Raw genomic sequence first — 22870 nt, forward strand, 5'->3', positions numbered from 1 at the left:
CACAATCCGAAGCCGTTTTAAAAGCTAATCACCAGACCTAACAACGGCACGAGCGCAAAAATGAACCCACACAGACAGACACTCGAAATATGAATTACCCAAACACAACACTGGGCAGAGTAAGCAAGGAAAACGGACTGCTGTTAAATCATTTCCACGGCTCGACAAATTCAAAACTTTTGATTTCAGGTACGCACTTGTCAACTTTCCCCTCCGTAGTGCTGCGAACGACGTGTACTTCCTGTCGTATTCTCTCCATCTCAGCCTCTCGGTCGGCGACTGCAAGATGAGATGACATGGATCACCCCACCGTGGCACGACAAGGACACTAGTACTCACATGACAAGAATCAGTGTCTTTGCTTTTGCAATACCATTAACTACCTTTAATTTGACAGCTTTCTGTTTCATGTATTCAAGCAATAAAAAATTTCAAAACACATCAGCAAGGTTGAGGGCAGTTGAAATAAAAAACTCTCAAAAAATATTTCGCCACTGCTTTGATATCATGTTTCGTTATCATATTTTGTTATCTGCTTTCTTCGAAGCGCAAAGGTAGTGCTTTGTTATCTGCTTTGTTATCATGTTTCGTTATCTGCTTTCTTCAAAGTGCCAAGGTATTCACAACATGAAGAACCTTTTAACCAATTGATGTGCCTGAATCGTCAAGGAACTGATGGGAATCTAACCCCAAGGAAGACAAGCAAGCTACTATGTTCACACAGTAAGCTAAATGCAGCGCGAGAAACATAAAGACACCATAAAAAAAAGGGTAAATTTAAAAGGCTACCTGATGGAAAAAATTGAAGTTCATTCTGCATTTGGTTCCTTGTATTTCCAACATAATCCCAAGGTTTACGCTATAATCAAGTGAGGAGCTCTATGAAAGCAAATGCTCCTTAATTTAGTGATTGTTGTGGAGTCAAAAAAAGAGATTACCAATATTTTTACTGCTGTTACTACGACCAAACTTTCTCGAATTTCTGGAGACACACTTTTATTGCCACCTAAAGGCGATCTACGAAGTGCTCAAATATTCGTTCCCCCCAAAAATCAAACCGTTTAGAATAGGACATGCAGTTGTAGCATTAACTGTTAATGCTGCTGTCCAATACGCCTAAAATTTCTTTCTTAATTAATTAAGGGGCATTACAAGCTTGATGTTCCCGGTATCATTTCATTTTCATCTGGGTACGCCACCTGCCAAAGGCATCAACTGACAATAACCCCTTTTCGGTCGCGAAATAATCGCTTCAAATATTCCTTTTCCCCGCCTACCGTAACTCAGTGGAATGAACTAACTAATAACCAAGTCTCGTAGCCGTCCTTAGTGTTATTTGCAGCAAATTTGGCCCGATTATTCATATCTTGCTGTTGTATTTGTTTTCGTTTGTTTTGTTGTATGTATTCTGCAGTGCCAACATGGTAAAAAATTATCTGCAACCACCCTGCTAAAATCCTTGAAATGGGGGTTGCAGTATCAACAAATAAAATAAATAAATAAACAAATAAATAATATACATTTGCTTCATGCTCGTCACATGTTTGTCACATGTTTATCACAGGCTCAAAAAAAGTGCAGTCTTTACAAAAATAAACTGATTCACAGTCAATTGCAGGGTTAACCACCAACAGTACACATTCGTCACGTGCTCGCCACACAAGGTTCATGGCGGGCCAGGCAGTGAGACGCAGGCCGATGCAGAGCCAGAGTCGGGGGAGTGAATATCACACAGGTACTGGTGGCTTTCTCGTCAGACCAGTACCTGATGTAATACTCAACCCCAGGCCCAGCCAGTGGGATGCCAACTTGCTCCTCTTCCAGGCGATTGCAACAACGAAGCAGCGACAACACTTGCCAGGCGACGCTCTTTTGTTTCTTTCGTCATGCCATCATGCTTTCTTGCACACATTTGCAACAGCACACGTCAGCACAAAACAGGCATTGTCAGGGGGGACAGGGAACAACTCTTGACAAAACAGCACAACAGAGTGTTTCACACCACTCACAGACATGGCCACAGTGTCCAACTTCTTCTAGAATCCCTTCGTTTAAAAAAATGGTCAGCTTGGTTCAGTGCAGGATGCTTTATTTACTGCCCTAAATCAGCCTACTTAAATGTAAGGTGTCTGTATTTACTGCACCAGAAAGAAGAGAGTAATCTGGTTAAACTAATCTCGCATGTGTCATATAATTACACTATTACCAAAAAGAATTGTCAAATCCAACTAGATCAAGTCAGATCAAAGCCGTATTTATTTAACCACAGGCAAGCATCCTGGGAATTCAATTTGTTATCCTGAAATCAATGTTACTTCTAGTGCAGCTCTCTGCGCATGTTAAACATGTGACACGACAATCTTCTCCATGTTACCAGCTACCATGAAAATTACTTCCTAGCTCCCAACAACCTTTGATAATCTATTTCCACATGACCACATTCAATAACAGGCGTTTTAAATAACAGCCAAGTTGCTTGTCAGCATGCATGGGAGTGACCAAAAAGCATGCAAGGCCATCGAGTACAACAGGTGAAGCTTCACGCACGTGCAAACACACTCACAAACAAAACACGCATTTGCCACGAGCTAGTCATGCACGCTAGAGTCCCGTCACCCAACAGTGGTGCATTGTGACTGAAACAGGGGTCGCAGTCACAAAATGCAAGGGCGCATGCAAGGTGATTCTAGTCAACGAGCAGAGTAACTAACTCATGCAACTCAAAGGACAATCACATGCAGAACATATACTTGGAAGTGCAGAGAGACAGAGAGAGAGAGACAGTGAGAAGTACGAAAGGGTGGAACGAAGAAAGACAGAAGGAGACGGTGTGCAGTTTCCCTCGTGGTGCAAGAAGGGTGTGTGCCATGCATGGGATGGGCCTCTTCCGAGACTGCATCTCATCTGGTTCCCCGAGCGTCACTCAACTCCCCCAGAGATACCAAATGAGATTAAGCCTCGGCAAGGCGCCGGTGCACGGGTGTCTCTCTCTCTCTCCCGGGGGACCGTAGTGCTGCAGTCAGTGACCGTGCAACAAACCTCCAGTGCCAACCGCCAAGTTGGGGACGGGTGTTGTGGTGTGCGCCAACCACGTGCTAGACACAGAACCATCAGTGCAAGGCAAAACAGAGCAAAAAGTGAAGGGGAAAAAAAAAGGAAACAAGAGTGGGGAAAGCTGACCACCCTGAGGAACACCCCAAGAAATCGGGTGCGTGCCTAACCTTCTGCTTACACAAGCTAATGTAGATTTTAAAAATAGTTGCTTTTAACGCTTTCGGGCTGCTTAAGCAGTTTGCTCCAGACACACCAAATCAAAGGAAAGCCAGAGTTCGCCTAGAATCATCAGTGAAAAGAAAATTAAAAAAAAAAAAGAGGAAGGCCCAAAACGAAACCTTGCGACACACCCAACAAAATCAGAATGCCAATGCATTGTTATGCCTATCAGTGCAAAGGAGGGAACAAAGTCAAAATAAATAAATGCTTACACAACAGAATAAACAAAGCACACAAAACACTGGCAATGTTTTCCCTACATGCAAGAAGCCTCACCTTGCTGTTTGAGTGCGGCTATGGCCTCCTCTTTACGGTCCAGCTTCTGGCTCAGGCGTTCGGCAGCTTCGAGGGCATCCCGGCTTCCTTCCAGTTGCTCCTATGTATCATCCAGTAATGAACATCTTTTGCAACGTCAACACAAAGAAAGATGCTCCTAACAGTCTCAGATTAACATCGAGGAAAACTTGCAGTCTTTGCTTAGTGGTTGTTCAAAGTTGAAGGTGGAAAAAGGAGAGCAAAAGGAGATAGGTTACAGTTCTGCCTCGTGCCTGTATTACGGTCTTCACTCAACGTAGCAAACTGTAAAGTCCTGCACCAACTGGCTAAAGATGGAACAGTTGCAAGGATTCGCCAGAATGTTAGGAACTCCTCCCCAGTCCACAAACAAAAAATACAGCTAAAACAAGAGCCTCAAAAGTTTACAGCGAAATTGGGCTGCTCCGAGGAAGTTTGCTGCATTACTGTTTCATCAGTTTTTCCAACTTCAATGACAAAATTAGTTCAGACCCCTAGCTACCCGTGCAACCAAAAAGTACAGTGCCACACCTGTACAAACTGCTTTTATTGTTTTCCACACTCACTGAAGAATACAACAGTGAAGTTGTAGTACATTACGCAGAGACAGAAAACTTGAACTTCATTTCAATGACAGCAAGATATTTCAATAGGAATGTTTATTCATTTTTATCGCCTTTATTTGTTCGCTTTCACCCTGACATAGTACAGACTCAAGCTGCCTATTTAATTTTGCAGTGCCATTGCCTTTTGTAAAGACCCAACTTCACAGTCTTCAGAGTGTGACATATGCTCTTGCCTAAATGCTCCCATAAGCAGCTCACCGTAATATGTACAATGCACTGAAGCACACTTACCTGCTTTTGTGTGACCAGTGCAACTAGCTGCTGGGACTTTTCCCTCTCCAGCGACAGCTGTGACTCGTACGAAGATCGCACCAACTGGATCTCCCTGTCCTTTTCTGCAGGATAAAACGAAGGGCGGCAAATCGTCAATTAGACCACAACCACAGTTCCCCACAGCTAAAACTAAGACTAACAACACATCAGAGTTTCTGTAGCTTCTCACACAAAAGCAGCCTGGCACTTGTCTGTGAGTGAGTGGAGCAGACTTAATCTATACTGATAATGCATTTGCAATCAATAAAGGCACACTTACAGGCACGGAGACCAGATGAAAACCAGAAATGACTATATATCTAAAGTTTTGTTTCTCCAGACCACTAACGTTTTAAGTCCCAACCCTCTTAGACGTTCACCAGTTTCTTCCATGTATACAAAGTTAGGTTCCTCTACTCCTCTTCTGGAAGGTTATTTAGTTCTTGCAACGGCTCTTAACACCCATAGCATATCCGATAAACCTTTCACTTCCTTAACCTCTGCGTGGCCACAGGCAACTTGGTTCGTGCATATCACCCCATTGGGACCCTGCTAGACCGAAAGCCAGCAAGCCTGGCAATTTGCAAAACCTCGGGAGGTAATCATAAGTTTACACTACACTTGTTTCTAAAACCTCACATCATGGGAGTGTCTAATCAGAAACTGCTGTACGGCTCAAAACAGGCGTTAAAAGTAGTAGCGCGAGTGACTAACAGGAATCCTAGATATCAGCAGAACTCAACATATATGCTTGAGTAATAGATTTTGCCACCCCTGATCTAGTGGCCATGTGGAAAGAAGGTCACACCACACCTTTTGCAAAACGAGCAAGCCAAAAAGGGCGCGAAGTCTGCCGCCCTCTCACCTGTCTGGAAGTGGTCCAACACCGACTGGAGGTTGGCGAGCGACGCCTTGGCATGGCGCAACTCTTCACTTAGGGCCGCGTGCTGTGTTTGGGCAAGGGCCAGCTGCTGCGCTAGGCTTCCCACCTGCTGGCTCGCCTGTTCCCTGTAAAGCCATGAGGGAGATCATAAAGCACCACACAAGGCTTAGCAGGAAGGCATCTCTCCTTTTTGTGGAAGGTGCAATGACACGTTACACAGTTCTCGATACACAGCACACACTGCACAGAAAGGCAGAAAACACAACAACGCTTCTGTGTCTTTTTCCACCTTTCTGGTTTCCTATCAGCTATGTATCAAGAACTTCTCAAAAGAGACAGCTCAAAAGCTTCCACTTTTGGCTGATCCTACCATGACTATCACTACAGCCATCGCCGCTATCAGTCCTAGGATGCCGACAGCATTATTCAATACCTTCAAAGTATTTCCTTCTTGGTGCAGCAAAATGTTTTCTGTGCCTAAATTTTCTAACCTGCGGGATTCTGCGCAGTCTCTGCCTTCCTCTACTTCTTACTACATCCCTTAGTAACCGTTCTGTTAGTCCAGTTCAATGGTGAAAATTTTCAGGTTAGCTTCACTTTTACAGCATTGTTGGAAGTGTGTGTGACAAGTTCGTTTTTTAAAAGAAAGTATAGTAGTGCACAAAATGTGTTTGAGAGTACTACTGGAACACTTATTTGTTAGTTCTGTAAACTTTCATCATGCCCTGGCAAAATCTGGATGTACAGATGCTGTCAAAAGTAATTGGAACATACTTTTCATAAACTGCCTGGCTGCGTTGGTGTGCGTTTAAAGGAGCCCTCCGTAATAGAAAAAGCTTCCTGTAAACTGGTAATGGCTGACATAAAGCCAGTAAGGCAAATGTTTTGCGACATCCCTAATCCTTGTTCCAGTTACTGATTACGGAAACTGTACATCAAGACATTTCTCACAAAATCAGACAACTAACAAATCACAGAAGCTTGACTTTGGGCTAGTTGGGTACCATGACACCTTAGGAAACAGCGTGAAAAACTCGGACAGAGAGAGGGCAAACAGACATGAGCGCTGACGAGCAACTGGTGAAATTTTATTAGAGTTGCCAATTAATAGAAGAAGGAAACAACGTAATCATACGCCAGTGCGAGAAAGAAAAGCAAGATAAACAAAGAGCTTAAAAAGCGGCGTCAGCTACAAAAAACGATGAAACGCAAAACGTTCTTTTTATCTGGCCAGGTACGCAATGTCCCACTCAAAGAGCGCCACGGAAGGTGAACTCGTGCATCCCTCCCCCCTTAATGCTTATGACCAACAAATCACTTAGCTGCTTTTCTCAGCTTGTTGAACTACGACACAAAATTGCACAGGTGAGTGCAATTGCGAAACTGCACTCACGTTGCATTGTGGGCGGCGGACTCGGACACCCTTGCCCACTCCTCGAGTTTCAGCAAACGAGTTCGAAGACTCTCCTCCCGCGCCTCCGCTTGTAGGGCCTCCTGCGTGTAGCTCTCTTCCATCTGCACGAAACATACGTCACAGAGAATGAGCCCGCACCCTATCCACAACACGTTGCTCTCAGCAACTCGTAAAATTGAGTTGGCTGGCAGCAACAAGCCAGGGAATAATGAAGGTTGAGCCCACAAAATGTGGCGAATAGGGCTGAAATTGGGCGGCCTTCCAAACGCACCTGAATCAGATGTGTCCGGAGTCGCTCTAGCTCCTTGTTCAGCTTGATCTCTTTCAGCTGGAGCTCTTGAACCTGCCACAGAGAAAGCGCACGCAAGTGCATACGGAACGTCAGTGCCTCAGTGGGATAGTACGAGAGACAATAGAGAGAATGAGGGGAATAATATGGAGAATACAGGACGCAATATGGGGAATGCGGGAGAAGACTCTATGTATGGGTGTTATGTGTTTATGGCACAAGGGCATCGAGGCCAAAGAGTGCTAAGTCAGAGTGAGTGGTCTTCCAGTCAGTAAAATACAATTTGAAAAGACGTGAGAAGGCTAATAAATAATTGGTATGGGGTGTAAACAGCCCTCAGTCTAGAATGTTGTCAAAAAATGTGGAGATCCTGCATATACCATCTTGGAATTACATGCGGTAGGTAATAAGTTTCAAAAATCCGATATCTTGAATGTACGGGTTAAGCTAAAAGGCGATTCGTGGTAAACATAGGTTCACCTACTAAAAATAGTGAAGGGTGTAGGGGTATCGCATACCTATAAATCTCGGGAAAGCGACGGCATCTAGCGTCTTCAAATCCTGAACATTCAATTAAGATATGGAGAACTGAGAGCCGTCCTCCGCATCTGTTGCATACTGGTGGTTCGGTGCTTTTTAATAGGTGAGAATGAGTACATGAGGAATACCGTACATGAGAACAGCTAGACCAGTTAGACCCACCTGCCTCTGATACTTCTCCACTTGCGCCTTCCAGTGCTGGGCCACGATCTCGGAATCCTGCCCATCCGCACCACTGAAATCCTTCCTCGCGAGCGACGTCTCCGACTGCGTGGAGCAAGAACTGCTCCTGGAGTGAGTCTTCTGGAAGCCGCCATTGTTGGCCGCCACCGCGTTCTCCTCCGCATCTTCCAAACGGCGTGCCTGAACCTGCTGGAGCTGCTGCACGAGCTGGTCCTTCTGGTTCTGCAGCTCCTGCGAACGCATCTCCAACTCTGCCAGCCGCTGCCGCAGCGCAAGTGCTTCCTCCCTCGCAGCCGCGAGTGCGCCCGCCTTCTCCTCGACCTTCTGCGCCGCCGACTCGCTCTCCAGGCGGACCAGTCCGAGGTCGAGGGTCAGCCGATCCACCTCCGCCTTCAGGTCGCTCGCCTCCCCCTCCCTCTGGTGCAGTGAGGTCCTCAGCCGACTCAACTCTTCCTCCGCGAGCGCCACCTTCTGGACCAGAGACTCCCGCTCCTCCATCAACTCCTTCAGCTGGCCCTCCTCAACCGGCGAGCACTGACGAAGCAGCTGGAGCAGCGTGCTGTTCTTCTGCTTCTCGGCCTCAACCTCAAGCTCGCGGTCACGGACTAGCTGAGACAGGTTTCGGAGCGCCTGCCGCGTCAGCTCCGCATCTTCGTTCTCTCGGGCTCCCATTGAGCTCTGCTGCTCTTCTTTCTCACGGCGGAGCTTGGCCGCAGCTTGTCGCTCCTGCGCCACGACATTCAACAGACGGTGAACCTCCGCCTTCAGCGAACTGCTCTCGCGCGACTTCTCGTTCATGACCGACAGGATGCGGTCCTTGTCGGCCTGCAGGCTGCGCAGCCGCTCTTCCAGGCTTACCGTGATGGCCGAAGCCGCATCTTGGGCTGCGGCTCCGTCCCCTTCCTGCCGCTCGCCGAAAGCGGCAGCGTTGGCCGTCAGTTCCTGCATCTTCTTCTCCAGCTCTCCCTCGTGGGCAGAGCGGTTGGCGAGCTCTTGCTCGAGCTTGCTGCACTTGTCTTGCAGTTCCCTAAGGCTCTCTTTGAGCTGAGTCTTCTCTTCATCTTCCTCATTGGCCTGGCATTCCACATCCTCACACTGCTTCGATTCTGGTTCAGAAGTTGCGGCGCATTCGCCAGAAAGCTTCAACGAGGCTTCAAACACAGCTTCTGTCTGGACGCTCGCCGAGGACACGGGAACAGATAGGTCACAACTTTCTGACTCGGTTGATGCGTCTCTGAGTGGCGCGGTGTCTGTCTGTGAAGCTTGACACAGGCAAGCTTTTCGTTGGGCATCCCGTTCTCGGAAGGCTCTCAGTTCTTCCGCTTGCTGGCGGTTTTCAGCCTCCAGTTTTTTCTTCAAGGTCAGCAACTGTGCCAGTGCTTCCTGCGAAACCAAAGAGAAAATTTGTGTGACAAAACTGAGGTCAAACGATAATTGGGAGCTCAGTGTGCAGAATTTTTTTACTAGAGTGAAGCTCCAATGAGGAAGCGGCATTCCTTGAGGTTTAGCAGTAGTCTCACCAACTTCAAACAAAAACATGAAGCATAATAAGATCGGAAGCAAGGACACTGACCCTGAGAGATGTTACTACCCAGCCAAGTCTCAAACAAACCCTTGATGTTGTTGCAGCTCACTAAAACGCAGTGTTCTGGCAGACAGCTTACCTGGTTCTGTTGGTCCAGTTCCACCAGGCTTGCTTCTAGCTGTTGCTTTTCCGCAAGCAGCTTTTCAGCTTTGTCATCTAAAAGATAAAACAAAATATACACACTTTTTAGGCAAGGCCCAAAATAGCTAGTCTTGAAACAGATTTATCAACTACCAGAGAGGATTCTTTTAACCCTAACATTCACGCTTAATTTTCGAGGTGCCCCTAAAAACCGTTTTCCTACTAGGCACACTCAACCAACGTAAATGGCTAAAAATGAAAAAAGAACTTCAACACTCTTAATTCACTAACCAACCTCTTTATTTTTTCTCATACACAACTCAGGAATGAGGAACAGTAAAGACTAGACCTGGTTAGTGTATGCTCGCGACAAGGACATAAGCGCTGCGATGCAAAAGAGACAAGAAATAACCATACAGAGATACCGACAAAAATTGTAAAAAGTCGCCAAGGTTTCCACATCACAAGAGTTCACTAATACATTTTTGGGCAGAGAACAACTGTTTTCTCTTTCTGCCTTAATTCATAGCTCTTAATAATGAATATCCCTCCAAATGCTGCTTGACCCGGTTTCGCTTATTCATATATATGAAAGATGCTAACATTTTGTATGCTGTAGCTAAAGGAAGCAACAGAGCACACATAAAGAGTGCAACTGACAACCAGAGCTCTAATGTGGACATTACTGCCTTTCAAATGCCTTCATGTTGAAGATATCACTACGGGACCCAGCTATACCAACAGGCCTTCATGGAGCAGCAATAGAACGACGGTAACTAACCACTGCCAAGGAAGCCACTTCTTCCTTAACCTTTCATTCGTACAGCACGAAACCAAAACTATTGTAAGACTGACTGCAGCATAACCGAGCTGCAAAAGTCAAACATTAGTCGCAACACCTTTTTTTTAGTTTTCCTTTGCTTTACGGCTGAACAGTTTTTCCTGTAACACAACTGTTCAGCGAGCGATTTGGCACTATTTCAATAAATGCTAAATTGCTTACTAAATTGGATTGTTTGGCAGTTTGACTCGAACGATCCAAGCAAATTAAACCGATTTAGTTTAATCCCCCTTCACTCCTTCATTCTGTACTTCTCTCACTCTCATATTCCCCACTCCTAACTCGTTTGCAAGAACCGACCATGACCAGACACAAATGGTTTGGAAAAGAACATGCCAAGTGGCTTACCAGAGACAGCATCTGTCTGGCAGCCGCCATCCCTCGTGTCTAACTTCCTGCTCAGCTCGCCATTCACAGCGGCACTTGGCTGGCCATGGCTTGGCTTGGCTTGGTTCAGCTGGGATGACTGCTGTTCCACAGCAACTGTCGGCGGCGATGCCTCACCTCCTGCAGGCAAAGCACACACGTTCCTCAATCAGCTTCACTTGGCGAAAAAAAGCTTGTCAGTGCTTCCAAAAATCGCTCAGTGCAGAAAGTGATGATCAAGGTGGCAGACTCCTACAGTATCTTAGAGAAAATATCACAAGATTCATGCAAGGAGTTTCAGGTGTATCACTGTTCTAAAACACAAGCAGTCACCATGTAATGCTGCAAAAGAAAATTCCTCTCCCCCACCCCCTTTACAAATTGTCCTCAATGACACTAAAGGTTCTAGAGTCTAAAAATAGTACAGTTGCAAGTTGGGCGAGTTGGTACGAGTTCATACTTAATCACAGCGCGAAGGACGGGGCAGACAGAAAGATCAACCACTGGACAGGCGCTGTCCAGTGGTTGATTTTTCTGTCTGTCCCGTCCTTCGCGCTGTGATTAAGTAAGTATCTAAAAATAGTCTTGACACACTAATAGGATAGCGAAGTGCCACACATCTGTGTTTTGACCAAGTTTTACTTTTGTGGACCAGGCTGCACTAATGAAATCTAGTGAAAGGTAGCCTTGCCAGAAGCGTTTGAGGCACCCTGCTATTTCAAACAAAAGATCGCAGAGCCTCTGATAGTGAAGTACTGCGACACTGGTTGCATTATATCACAAGGAGCTTGCATACCTCACTAAACTCCAAAGCGACCACCACTGAATGTAACACTTCTCAGTACAACTGTACAAGTGTTGTTTTTGTGCCATCACAGGAGGTGATTGTGGTGCGTGGGTGATTCAACACTAAGGAAGAAAACAGGCTGCGTGGAACCACACAGTCAATCAAATCAAAGTTGCAGTGGAGCTGAACTTCAGTTCTAAGAAGTGCCTCATGTTCAGGGAGGATAACATGAAAAAATTGAAGCCGTTCTGCCCAATGCGAAAGGTGTCGGAAGTGCAGAGCAGTGACTCGCCATAATGGGTTGTAGCGCCGTTATCCGCTCACTGCTACCACCCAATGCAATTCAAATTTCCCGCCTTCACAGTGCTCGCGTGCCCCCTGCCTGAAACCGCTCTTTTTGTGCTTGCTTTTCCTCCCGTACGTACCGGCACTGTACTGCCCCCTTTTTTCCCACTTACTATCACGAAAACCAACCTGACGAGCGTTCCTAACTAAATGAACACGGGTACTGCCAGTTAATTACGTGTATTTTGCCTCAAATGTACCTGCGCTTTTCTGTGCGCTAAACAACGGGGAGATGTATGACAAGTGCCAGCGGTACACGAGTTTCGAACGCTTATGAATATATAAACCGCTTGGCTTTTGAAGCCTCTGGGTTACACCGCGACGCCGGAATGCCGCGTGGCTCTACTTGGGTCCAGCGAGTGAGCTACGATGACAAGTCAAGCCCCTAAAGTGCTCTGCACTTAAAAACAGCAAAGCATCTTCTGCTAAACATGCCAACAGCTTTGGAATTCCAAATCCCTCAATTGAAGTTAGTCTCTAGGAGCTGTAGATGCTGTTTGCTGAACTGTCTGGAGTGTGGTACATCGAACAGTGCTTCTACCCACCTGCGGACACGATGTGCTGCTGCTGGTGCTGAAGTCTGGCCTCAGCGAGCTGTCTGGCATGGTGGCTCTGGAGGGTGGCCACCTCCTCGTGCCTTTGAATGGCGGCTTCCGAGAGCGCCTTCTCCAGCTCCTGCAAGAAGTTTGCCAGAACACGGGTGAGATCCAATGTTCCCACTTCCAACCACGCCCCATTACTCACAAGATACCATATTTTCGCACATATAGCCCGCCCCTGCATATAATCCGCACCCCCACTTTCCGTCGACAAATAAAACAAATACATCCCTGCGTACTGCCCGCACATTTTATACATAAAACAATGAACCAAATCTACTACTCAAGCAACATTACGCATTTGTTTATGTAAAAGAACTTACCTAGCTGACTACGTAACTAGCCGACTTGCTGCATACATTTTTTCACGTTGGTATATTGCTGAGCTCTGTGTGCAAAATAAGCGCTGTCATTGGGATAACAGTGGCTTAGTTGCTATTACTGCTGTAGGGACATCACGGCCCACCATGCACTGCGGTGAAGCTGCATTAAAGGAAATACCTCGCACATAATGCGCACCTCTACTTCACCCCTGAAATTTTCGCATTTTTGGTGCGGCTTATATGCGCAAAAATACGGTAAGTTCATGTGAAATCTTAGTGAACAACAATTGTCATCTCTGAATCAAGGTAGCAAAGGTCATCCTTTGGTTGAGTGCAACCTTTCATTGCACTTCCTAAAGCAGTTTTGGACAAACACGCTATGAATGGCACTGCTTGAAGCTTCAAGCTGCTATGGTCTTCCACTATATCAATCTCATAAGGTATAGAGACTGGTACAGATAACAGAGCAAGCTGGAAGTTAGCAAAACAATGCTCACACAATAGCAAACACAATAGCAAACACAAGCTCACAGCATAAAAGTTGGAAACACTGTGACGTTAGACAGTTAACAAATGCTGCGATGTTGACCCTGCTTTTCCGTTTTGTTATTTTCTTTCCTTCCGCATTTTCTGTAGTTTTAAAGTTGTACTAGTTTATAAATTAGCTCCTCCGCCCGCACGCTATCGGGTGCCACCCAGCAAAAAGGTTAGCGCACGCAACCCCTCCACGCCACAACAAAAACGCAAAGCTGCCACAAAGTGCCACAAACCTGTATGCGCTGCTTCTGCTGCTCCAGCAGTCCCGACAGCTGGCGGTCATCTCCATTGCTGACCTACAGGGAAGAAAAAAAGACGCAAAAACATGAATCAGTGCCACATTTAAAAGAAGAAGAAAAAAAAAAAGAGACTTCACAGCCAATAAAAAATTACAGAAATAAACATACAGGTTTAACCTACAAATGACCAAACAAATCATTATGGCTCACATGAATCAGTTTTGATGCCGGCCTGGCCTGATTATAGTTGAAATAGAAGGGAGTGTAGTGTAGCCCAACAAGATGTACATTCAGAGGAAGGCTTCGAAAGACAGTCTCTGTCGTATCCAGCTTACCTCTGCAGTACTGTTTCCCCACTCTACACTGCCCTTGCAGAAATGATTCTTCAAACAGTGACGCAAGTGTTCAAGCTGCCAGGACGGCTTACGCTCGACCAGAATGAGATGACGCCGAAAACCGGAGCACGATGTGACGGCCTTGCGACAATGGCAGCTGGGATCAAGAGAAGGGCCCGATCGGAGAGGGAGAGGGGGCCCGCGGCCTCGCTTTGTTGCACAAGCGAGGGGCAAAGATTAGAAAAGTTCCGTATCGCCTTTGATACTGCCCATATGCCGGCCGGGCGGCACCGCAGGGGAAAGTGGCGCTGATAAGGGGACCCAGTTCGAAGTGGCCGCGCCCCGGCTTCACGAGTGCTCGGTCAACAGAGGCCTGCCTCCATTTTAGAAGCCCCTTTCTCCTCCTCGCCCCCGCCTGTTCTCCCCCCGTTCCGTGCCCCCTGCCTCCACACCTGGCGCAATCGGCGGTTTAGATCGGCAACGTCCAATTTGTGCCCCACCAAGTGCTTCCCAAGATACGAGAAAGTGAAAGAGCTAAAAGCGCACAAGACATCCCTGCTGACCCACAAGACGTTTGCGTCTTGAAAGTGTCTCGTGGGCCAGAGAAAAGAAAATGGAACAACAGCCCTGAAATAGAAAGAATCAACAAAGTAAACTGCCTTCAGGGGGGACACATGGCTCTTAAAACAGCTCCTTTTAATTGCTAAACTTGTCAGTCTTGGCTCTTTTTCCCGCTGATTTCAAATATGCCATTATTCTTGGAGCCAGTCAATTAGTGCCCGAGGTAATTAGAGATAATTAGCCATTTTTGGAAGAACAATACGCAAAACAGTGTTTGTCATAAAACTGTTATCTTTGTATTTTCCAATACTACCTATGAATCTTGGTGAGTGCAATAAGAGAAGCAGTTTTTCGATGCACCGCTCGAAACTAATTTTACAGCTAATTGAACTTTGGCGTTTGAAATGGGCATTCAAAATGGTTCCGTGCCACTGGTGCCACCAAAGTCTAATGAGCTGTAAAATTAGTTCCAGGCGGTGCATTGAAAAACTGCTTCTCAATTATTGCACTCACCATGGTTCATATTTTTGGAAAATACAAAGATTTTATGACTAACACAGTTTTGTCTATTGTTTTTCCGAAAATAGCTAATTATCTCTAATTACCTCGAGAACTAATTGACTGATTCAAAGAATAATGGCTCATTTGAAATCAGTGGGGAAAAAGAATCAAGGCTGACAAGTTTCACAGAGTTTACTTAACAATTAAAAGGAGCTGTTTTAAGAGCCATTGGAAAAACTGCTCTCATGTAACTGTAAATGGGTTTTTTGATCTGACTTTTCGCCTCTCGTACCGATTCCCCATCCGCACGACAAATTTTATCACCGATTTTTAAAAAAGTGCATAACACCCCTGTGACTCCCACCACAAAATATGACCCTCGCAGTACGCCTATAGTTTTGGTGAATCAAACCGGAAATAACGATTTTTTTTAAAGTTCAAACACGTAGCTTCTGACCCTAACAGAAAGTCCAAAGCTGATTCGAATAAGTGACAAAATTGAATTAACTGGAATTGACTACTAATACCGCATGACCTTCTCTTTGACCTCAGCCAGATACATCACGACAGGCCGATTCAACAGTAACCAAAAGCATTTTATTCAAATGGAAATTCCTAAACTTCTATTGAATTTCTAAAAAACCATCTTCAGGGCGCTGGGGCTCTAAGCAAGCACGCACTGACCTCCAGCATTCAAATTCTGATCAGGTGTAGCCTAGACAATGAATGCAACAACAAAGGTTCAATTTATTTTCTGTCTGGCCACGCATAAGGAAAAAGGACAACAGTGCATCTGATTCGTTTAGCATCTCCTCTGTGGCCAGCGTTTCAATGAAACTCTTGTTTGCCTACAGAGTGTCTTCTTCAAGTGTGGCACTCATCTATGTAGTGCCTCAGACATGTGAGATAGGCAGAGATAAGCTCATTGAACAGCTAAGAACAATGCAGCCACTCTGATAACAGTCACAAATGAACGATAAGCACATCAACCACGATAGCACTGTTCCCAGAAGGTCTTTCCTTGTCAAAAAGCCCATGCAGGCCCTCAGCAAAAGAACAAGAACGCCAATAATGACTTGTTTGCTTAATCATATCTTTGACATGGCCATTGCAAGCATGTATGTATGTATGTATTTATTGCACAGAAACAAGAAAGGAAGGTCCACCAACAGGCGTAAATTGTCTCGCCTAGGGGCGGACACCGGAACGCCTGCTGGTGTAGGGGAGGTGGGATAGGGAGGAAAGAGTACATAGGAATATTGCTTACTGTTTTCCTACTATTGATTGTAGGGTTTAACGTGCCGATGCAACGCAGGCCATTAGGCGCGCCATAGTGGAGGGCTCCAGATTAATTTTGACCACCTGGGGATCTTTAACGTGCGCCGAAATCTCGTACACACTGGCGTTTTCGCTTTTTGCCTCCATCAGAAAAGCGGCCGCCGCAGCCGGGAATCGAACTCGCGACCTCGTGCTCAGCAACGCTGTTTTCCTTCTAACAGGAGGCTTAGAAGACCCCGGTTTGAGTTGTAAATGCAGTGAAGACACCAAGAATGAAATCACTTAGGGCGGACGCGGTTTCATAATACTGTATTTATTCGATTATAAAGCGAGTTTGGAGAGTAAAAAAAATTGCCATATACTGAGCTTCGCATATAAGGCAGGGTATGACTTTGAGACTACAAATTTTGGAAGAAAAGAAAAACCTCACCTCATATTCGAATAAATACAGTACAAATTGATGTTACAGTTCCTATTTCAGCTAGACCTGGGTTTCACGGTTAGAATTTGTCAAGGTCAAAGGTCAAACAAGGCACATTTTGGGGAGGACAGAGAAGCTAGGAGGGTTTTATAGAGCCTGACTGCCACAGTATACAGCCAGAAGAGCGGCCCTCAATGCCTCGACAAAGCCCTGGCGGCCACTGCTTCGACAGGACGCATCAAAAGGGTTGGCCCCCGGGAACACAAAGACGCGGCAGCTCCATCAATGCGCGACGGGGGGGGGCACCTAAGGGTGAAGAGGTGACAATGAGAGGAAGAGGCTGCTCCTCCTCCTCCTTTTCCTCTCCTCTTCCTGCACCGACAGCGGCATCTGTCCACTCAAGCAGGGCGTTCCGCCTGAATGGAGCCGCTGGCTTCTTCCCTCCTGTTGGTTACCACCCAGGGTGGGACTGGCGGGGCACGCACAAACATCTGCCCCCTCACGGAAATGCCCCGTTCGGGCGAGACCAGGGGAGAAAGGTCGCAGAGCTGCGTCACTTCTTTTCTGATAAGGTGCAGCCTGAACAACAACCACAGCCTTATGCGAGACTGTCCAAGAACAATTCAAGAAGAAACAAGGGATCTACAAAAATCACCTAGACAACCCCGCGGATGATTTGATGCCATACCACGGAAGTTTTTGTGTTGAATTTCCCTTTGTACTGGCTCCAGAAGCATCTGGGTAAGCGAGAAAGGCCTTAACAGTATTGCCATGCTGGACTCCTCCCTGAATTAAACACTGAACCAGTTGCTTCTCTAGAAAGTACAAAGCCTTGGAAGTAACGAAAGAAAAAAAAATGCTTCACAGCGTGCAAACGGGCCACAACATGCCAGATGTTGGAGTCTTTGCAGTTACAAATACGAAAAGCTCACCTAGGTTTACTGGTTCGCAAGTAAGCAGGCCGGAAAATAGATGCAAAGTACCACAGCAGGTGCTATCAAGCTACTAGGCTCAAAGAGAAAACCCTTTCATTACAAAGCTTCTCTTTTTTTTGTAGTGCTTAAGACTTACTGTCCAAAAGAAATGACAAGTAAGCTAGACCAGCACGGTTAACAATGCTCGACCTAAAAGCGCTGATGGTGTCTGCGACACGAACGAAACTATGACACATGCACCGGTATTTTTACGCAAGATTACGAAATCAATCGCGTCTGCAGTTTATCCTTTGCACAACGACTTCATCCGCATAAAACGCGATCAAGACAAACTATTTGCCCAGCCTTTTACCTTGACGCGCTCAGAGGCAGTCGACGGCCACACAAGGTCCTTGCAGAAGACGAAACCATGGCTGTACAAACGGGCTCAGCCGTGCAACTTCAGCAATAATATGCGCTCGGAACAGCGTAGAGTACACATTTTTATTTCCCCCTACCAAGCTGAAATCCGCACTGGCCTCCTATTATGGCAAGTGCACAGACAAGGCTAGGGGGAATACGTAGCGCTGAACCAGCTCACATATTAGTCGAGAGGGAGGAATAGGTGAGAGCCGCGGATGCCGCAATCAAACCGTTCAAATCGACATGAGGTGAAAAGAAGTATAAAAATACAAAAAGAAAAGAGCAGAGAGAGAGGATGGACGATGGAGCTTGCAACCGAGCCTAAAAAAGGGCTTTTTTTTTTTTTTCACTGAAGCAACAGCAGAGAAATGGAACTGGGGTTCTTTTTTGGCTTCCACCGGGGTCGGCCAGAGGACACAGTTGTGTGGGCGGAGCCAATTGGGGGTGTTCGGGCCGGAGTAGAGGAGACTGTCAAAGTAGCGGGAGAGCACGGAGAAAGAGTAAGCGAGCAATAGAGTGGCGAGAGGGGGAAAGTCGACTATCTGGAGTCTGCACCAAAGTACAGGTACGGACATTTTTCGGGCTGTTGCCTTTTTTTTTTTTTTGAACTTTCCATCCCCACCGCAACGCGTGCCTCTCTCTTTTGTCTGCCGTCCGCCCTCTCCAGTTCCGTCATGTGTCAGGATGTCTCGCTGTGCCCAGAGAGCATAGCAGCTGGTCGAAAAAAAGAAAAGAGGGAAGCACGCAGCTTTCTCTTATTTCATTTATCTCTGCTCTCTCTCTGGCTTCAGAGTCGGCTGACGCCGTACCCGGAGTGATACAAGTCAGCCACCTGTAGCCTGTTTTCCCCCTCTCTCCTGCATTGTGCCTGGCTGCACACTCGGGATGGGATTTGTGCTATCACACACTTGCACACACATGCTGCTTTCGGGAACGCCAGAGCGCGGGACTCGGTGCAGTTTCCTGGAAACGAACTAGAACACGGCTGCCTAGCTCGAATGCGACAGCAGCAGCAGCAGCAGCAGGCAGACAGGAAATGCCATACTATATCGTCACCCTCCACCGGGTGGGGATCAATGACAGAAAAAAGAAATGGCTGAAACTGAGCGCTTAAAAGTGAACCGGGGGTAAAAAAAAAAAAAAAAAAAAAAAAAAAAAAAAAAAAACGAACGAGGCAACGAGATCGGGACACCACCTGCCTGAAAGCGAAAAAGCTGACGTAGCACTTGGAACGCGGCACGTCCAATCGAATTTCATCCAAGGTGGGCGGCAGCTTAAAACACACCTATAAGAACTTCTTTACGAGCTATGAATGTGAAAGCATTATAGTCCAACTGAACGTCGCTGAGTGCTTGTTGGAGTTTTCCGCTGCAAATAATGCTTCCAGAGCTTTGCTGTGGACCATCTGCAGTGTAGCGGCTCAAATGGCCACCTTGTAAAACTGCCACGATTACGGCCGTTGACGGTATCGATGCTTCAACCACTACAGCTGCACAGTATGTGCTGCAGCAGAGAGTCCGCTACAAAATACACTGCAGCCTACGGCAGGTTTAAGAGCCGTTTTTCTGCTACAGACATCAAACACCGTATGCTCATTTTATTGGTCAATGGGTCATTTAATGCTTTTACAAGCACTGGTGAATACACTGTTGCAGGTATGTGTTACACACCGCAGTCAATGGGAGGTTTAGGTGCCGTTTCGCTGCTACAGACACTGGGCTTTCTCCTTCAAGGGGCCATTTAATGCGCATCATAGTTCAACCAGATTCCATCCCTTGTTCCTATCCACGGTGAGTGTACCACTCCTCACTAACAACCTCAAAAAGAAACTGGGGTGTGTGAAGCTACTTTACTCCCCCATCACCTTGCCGAATTGGAACTAAATCCATAAAGGGGAACTGCCCAGCATTCTAAGCTTTAGTTGTACTCCATGGAGAAGTTCATAGTCCCACTTGCTACTAGACAATTGCAAGCGAAGAAAAGGGTAAACCGAACCCTTTGCCTCTAGACTCGACGACCAGCCGCCTAGCGAACCTGCAAGACAACTCAGAAATACACCGATTCTTGGGCTAATTACTGAGACATAACTGCAACAAGGTTTCTAGGAACGTATAACGACAGAGCAACGGTCACCCCACTCGGCTAAGAAAGAAAAGTCACTGAGCGGGCAGCAGCCCGACCAAGAATCCCTTTTTACAATGGGCCCTCCCAGAAACGGGGCATGACACCTCGAAGAAGCCCCGCAATAAAGCGTTTTACAACGAGCGACAACCAAGAGGAGGATAAGAACGCGGGTCTCCGGATGCGGGATCCCTCCCAGCTGTAGGCCACAGTTACGGCGGCGGCGCGTACGACTGATAACGGAGAAATGCCAAGCAGCGCCGGATAGGGCAAAGATGGCGGCCGCAGGGAGTGGGGGAGAGGGAGGCAGGTGGCTTCATCGGCTACGTCCACCCGCCGTCCTCGCCAGGATGTGCGCGTGTGTAAAAATTTACGAGTCGCAAGATAAGCAATGCCGTCCGACCGACCGACGGTCGGTGTCGACGACGGGGCCGAGACGCACTTTGAACCCAAGGTAGACTCGCGTTTTTTTTGTTTTTTTTTTACACGCTAGACGCACGTACGGCGGCGATCAGCAAACTTTCCGTTTTCTTTTAGTTCTCTTTCTTCCCCCGTATAATGCCTGGCCGGGCGTCGTCGTCGCCGTGCGCCTTCCACGTAGCCTTGTTCCGCTTCGCGCTCAGAATATCTTTATTTGCCTTCAGCAGGCAACGTCCGCGGCGGTTGCGCGGCGGCTGCGAAATCAGCTACCCGTCGCCCCCGCGAGCACAAGCGGAACTAAGGAGATGCAGGGGCGCGCGTAACGCGGAAACACGTTTCTCGGGAGGAGGCGGAACGGGGGGCGGCGGTGAAGTGGTGATGATGATAGTAATAAAGCATCGCGTGAGGACTGGGCGAGCGAAGTCGCCGCAAGCTTCCGGCCGCATTCATTTCCTGCTCGCGGAAAAGACAAAAGGCGGCCCCTCCGCGATGTCCGAAACAAACGTACCACCGCGGAATTACCCCCTCCCAGTGCCCAGAAATAAGAAAACAAAAAAAAATGAATACGTAACCGCACAATACCGAAATCCTGTTTAATTTCGGCCCCGTGTTAGAAAAATTGGCCGCCTGCAAATGACGTAGAAGGATTCTAAGTTCTTTTTTTTTTCCCTAGAAAAGCAATGCCGACGTCGGGTCGCACCCCAGAAAAATTCCGTCCCGCGTCACCACTCACTTCCGCTTCCAAGGACTGTCCGAGACAGAAACGGAAAGCGAAGTCGTAGTAGTCCACCTTGGGACAATCCTTTGTTGCAAGCGGAAAACAACACAAGCGGTGCTCCTCTCGCGCGAAACGCGGGTTCTCCCAAAGCAGGATCCGCCAGCTCGTTTCGGAAGAGATGCCCCCCGCACAGTGCACTGCATCCGGCCGAAGGGAGAGCGCAAACCGGAAACCAAGCACGCGACCTCGCCCCGCTCCGCTGCAGACGCCCAGTGTCTCATTAACCAGCTGCTGCCAGACGAGGCACAAGAACTGCGATTCCATATCAGCACTTCGATTAGATGGGTTTTTATCGCCTGCAAGAATCTCCCGAGCGGGTCCACGTGGCCGCATACCACCCAGAGAACAGACCTTGGAAATGGATGCCTGTCGTGGGTTCGGGCAGCGACGGTACGGGAAGATGGTTCCAATAAAATTTGTTCGCGCAACTTGTTCCTTGCGCACGTCAGGGCGGGTTACGTCCATACGTGTACCACACGCATACGTGTGATAGAGCTGGCGAAGGACACTACAGGGTAAAAATGAGTCGTCCGGAAACCACAAATGGTGCGCTTGAGAGGCGGTGACAATCCATCATCACACTACTCCATGGAGCTGTTTTAATTACCAAAATTCTGTAATTTTCTCCAATAACTGTTTCTGAAAAACGCACTGGACCCCTGTTGTAGAGTAATCGTTGGGTCAGTGTACTACTTGGGAGACAAAAAAATTCACTCATCTCCACGAAGTGAATCATGACGAGTGGGCGAAGCACTGGGGATCGTTCTTACCGTAAATCGCCCGTGAGAGTGCTTACTGCTGCTAAGACGATGTCCAATTCAATCAAATACAGTTCAATTAATCCAGTTCAATCCAATGTTCCTCCCGCATGTGGAGCACGGCTCTCTCTCTCTCTCTCTCTCTCTCTCTCTCTCTCTCTCTCTCTCTCTCTCTCTCTCTCTAAACTTTTGTGAACCTTTTATTTTGTTCTTGTTAACCTTTTGTGAACCTTTTGTTCGCAGATATTCGATTTACGGTGCTGTGACGTGAGCACGCACGCCGGACGGCGACAAGCCTCGGCCTTAGGGTGCTTCGCCCCTAAAAAGACAAGTTTCAGCACGTCGACCGACTCTGGTGGTAGCCCCAAAGGGCACTTGATGAGAGGTTCGAACGAGACTCCCCGCGCACCGGTCTGCCCCGAAGACAGACGCATGCATTACGGCACTGGCGGGCCAGCGGCTTAGATTGTCGCCCTCTCATCTTCTACCCAGCAGTGGCGAAAGGGTCGCACCGGTGGGGCGGCCGCAGCGATGCGTGATGCGCCCCCACCGCCGAGCTGCTGGGCCTCCGGCAGCAGCCGGGTCTCGGTCAGAGAAAGCCGTGACCCCGAAACGGTGCCGGCGCCCGCCGCGAGGTCGCTGCAGCGGAGGCTACCGACGACGACGACGACGACGAAACGAACCGGGTTGGAAGGGCCTGACTGGCAAAAGGAAGCCCCTCCACCGCCTTCTTTCGGGCCGCCGCAAACGAACAGCTGGCCGTTTCTGCGGCCTTCTCTTCTTAATCAGGTCGGACAACGACCACTTTTCCCCTCTATCGTTCACCTTAGGTGCACCGTGTTTTCTGTTTTCTTTAGCGCAGGCTCTTTCCACCCCATCTCTCTCTCTTTCCTGTAGCGCTGC

General features: G+C 47.5%; 1 protein-coding gene across 4 annotated transcripts in view; it reads right to left on the reverse strand.

The window, feature by feature from the left end:
* LOC144149418 (uncharacterized) overlaps positions 1-22870 on the reverse strand; it is a 125211-nt gene that overhangs the window by 5959 nt on the left and 96382 nt on the right. For 3 of the 4 annotated variants that reach the window (XM_077680979.1, XM_077680977.1, XM_077680978.1), the window contains exons 4-14: positions 13452-13514; positions 12305-12434; positions 10610-10768; positions 9419-9495; positions 7734-9137; positions 7014-7085; positions 6722-6843; positions 5311-5453; positions 4425-4528; positions 3550-3649; positions 198-279 (exon numbers count right to left, since the gene is read on the reverse strand). In XM_077680979.1, the coding sequence (XP_077537105.1) occupies positions 198-279; positions 3550-3649; positions 4425-4528; positions 5311-5453; positions 6722-6843; positions 7014-7085; positions 7734-9137; positions 9419-9495; positions 10610-10768; positions 12305-12434; positions 13452-13514 (2456 nt within the window). The remainder of the gene's footprint in view (positions 1-197; positions 280-3549; positions 3650-4424; positions 4529-5310; positions 5454-6721; positions 6844-7013; positions 7086-7733; positions 9138-9418; positions 9496-10609; positions 10769-12304; positions 12435-13451; positions 13515-22870) is intronic. The other variant, XM_077680980.1, reaches the window with a different exon arrangement.

This window comes from Haemaphysalis longicornis, unplaced genomic scaffold (genome assembly GCF_048455015.1).
Source record: "Haemaphysalis longicornis isolate Haplotype H1 unplaced genomic scaffold, Haemaphysalis longicornis Haplotype H1 scaffold_8, whole genome shotgun sequence".
NCBI lineage: Eukaryota > Metazoa > Arthropoda > Arachnida > Ixodida > Ixodidae > Haemaphysalis > Haemaphysalis longicornis.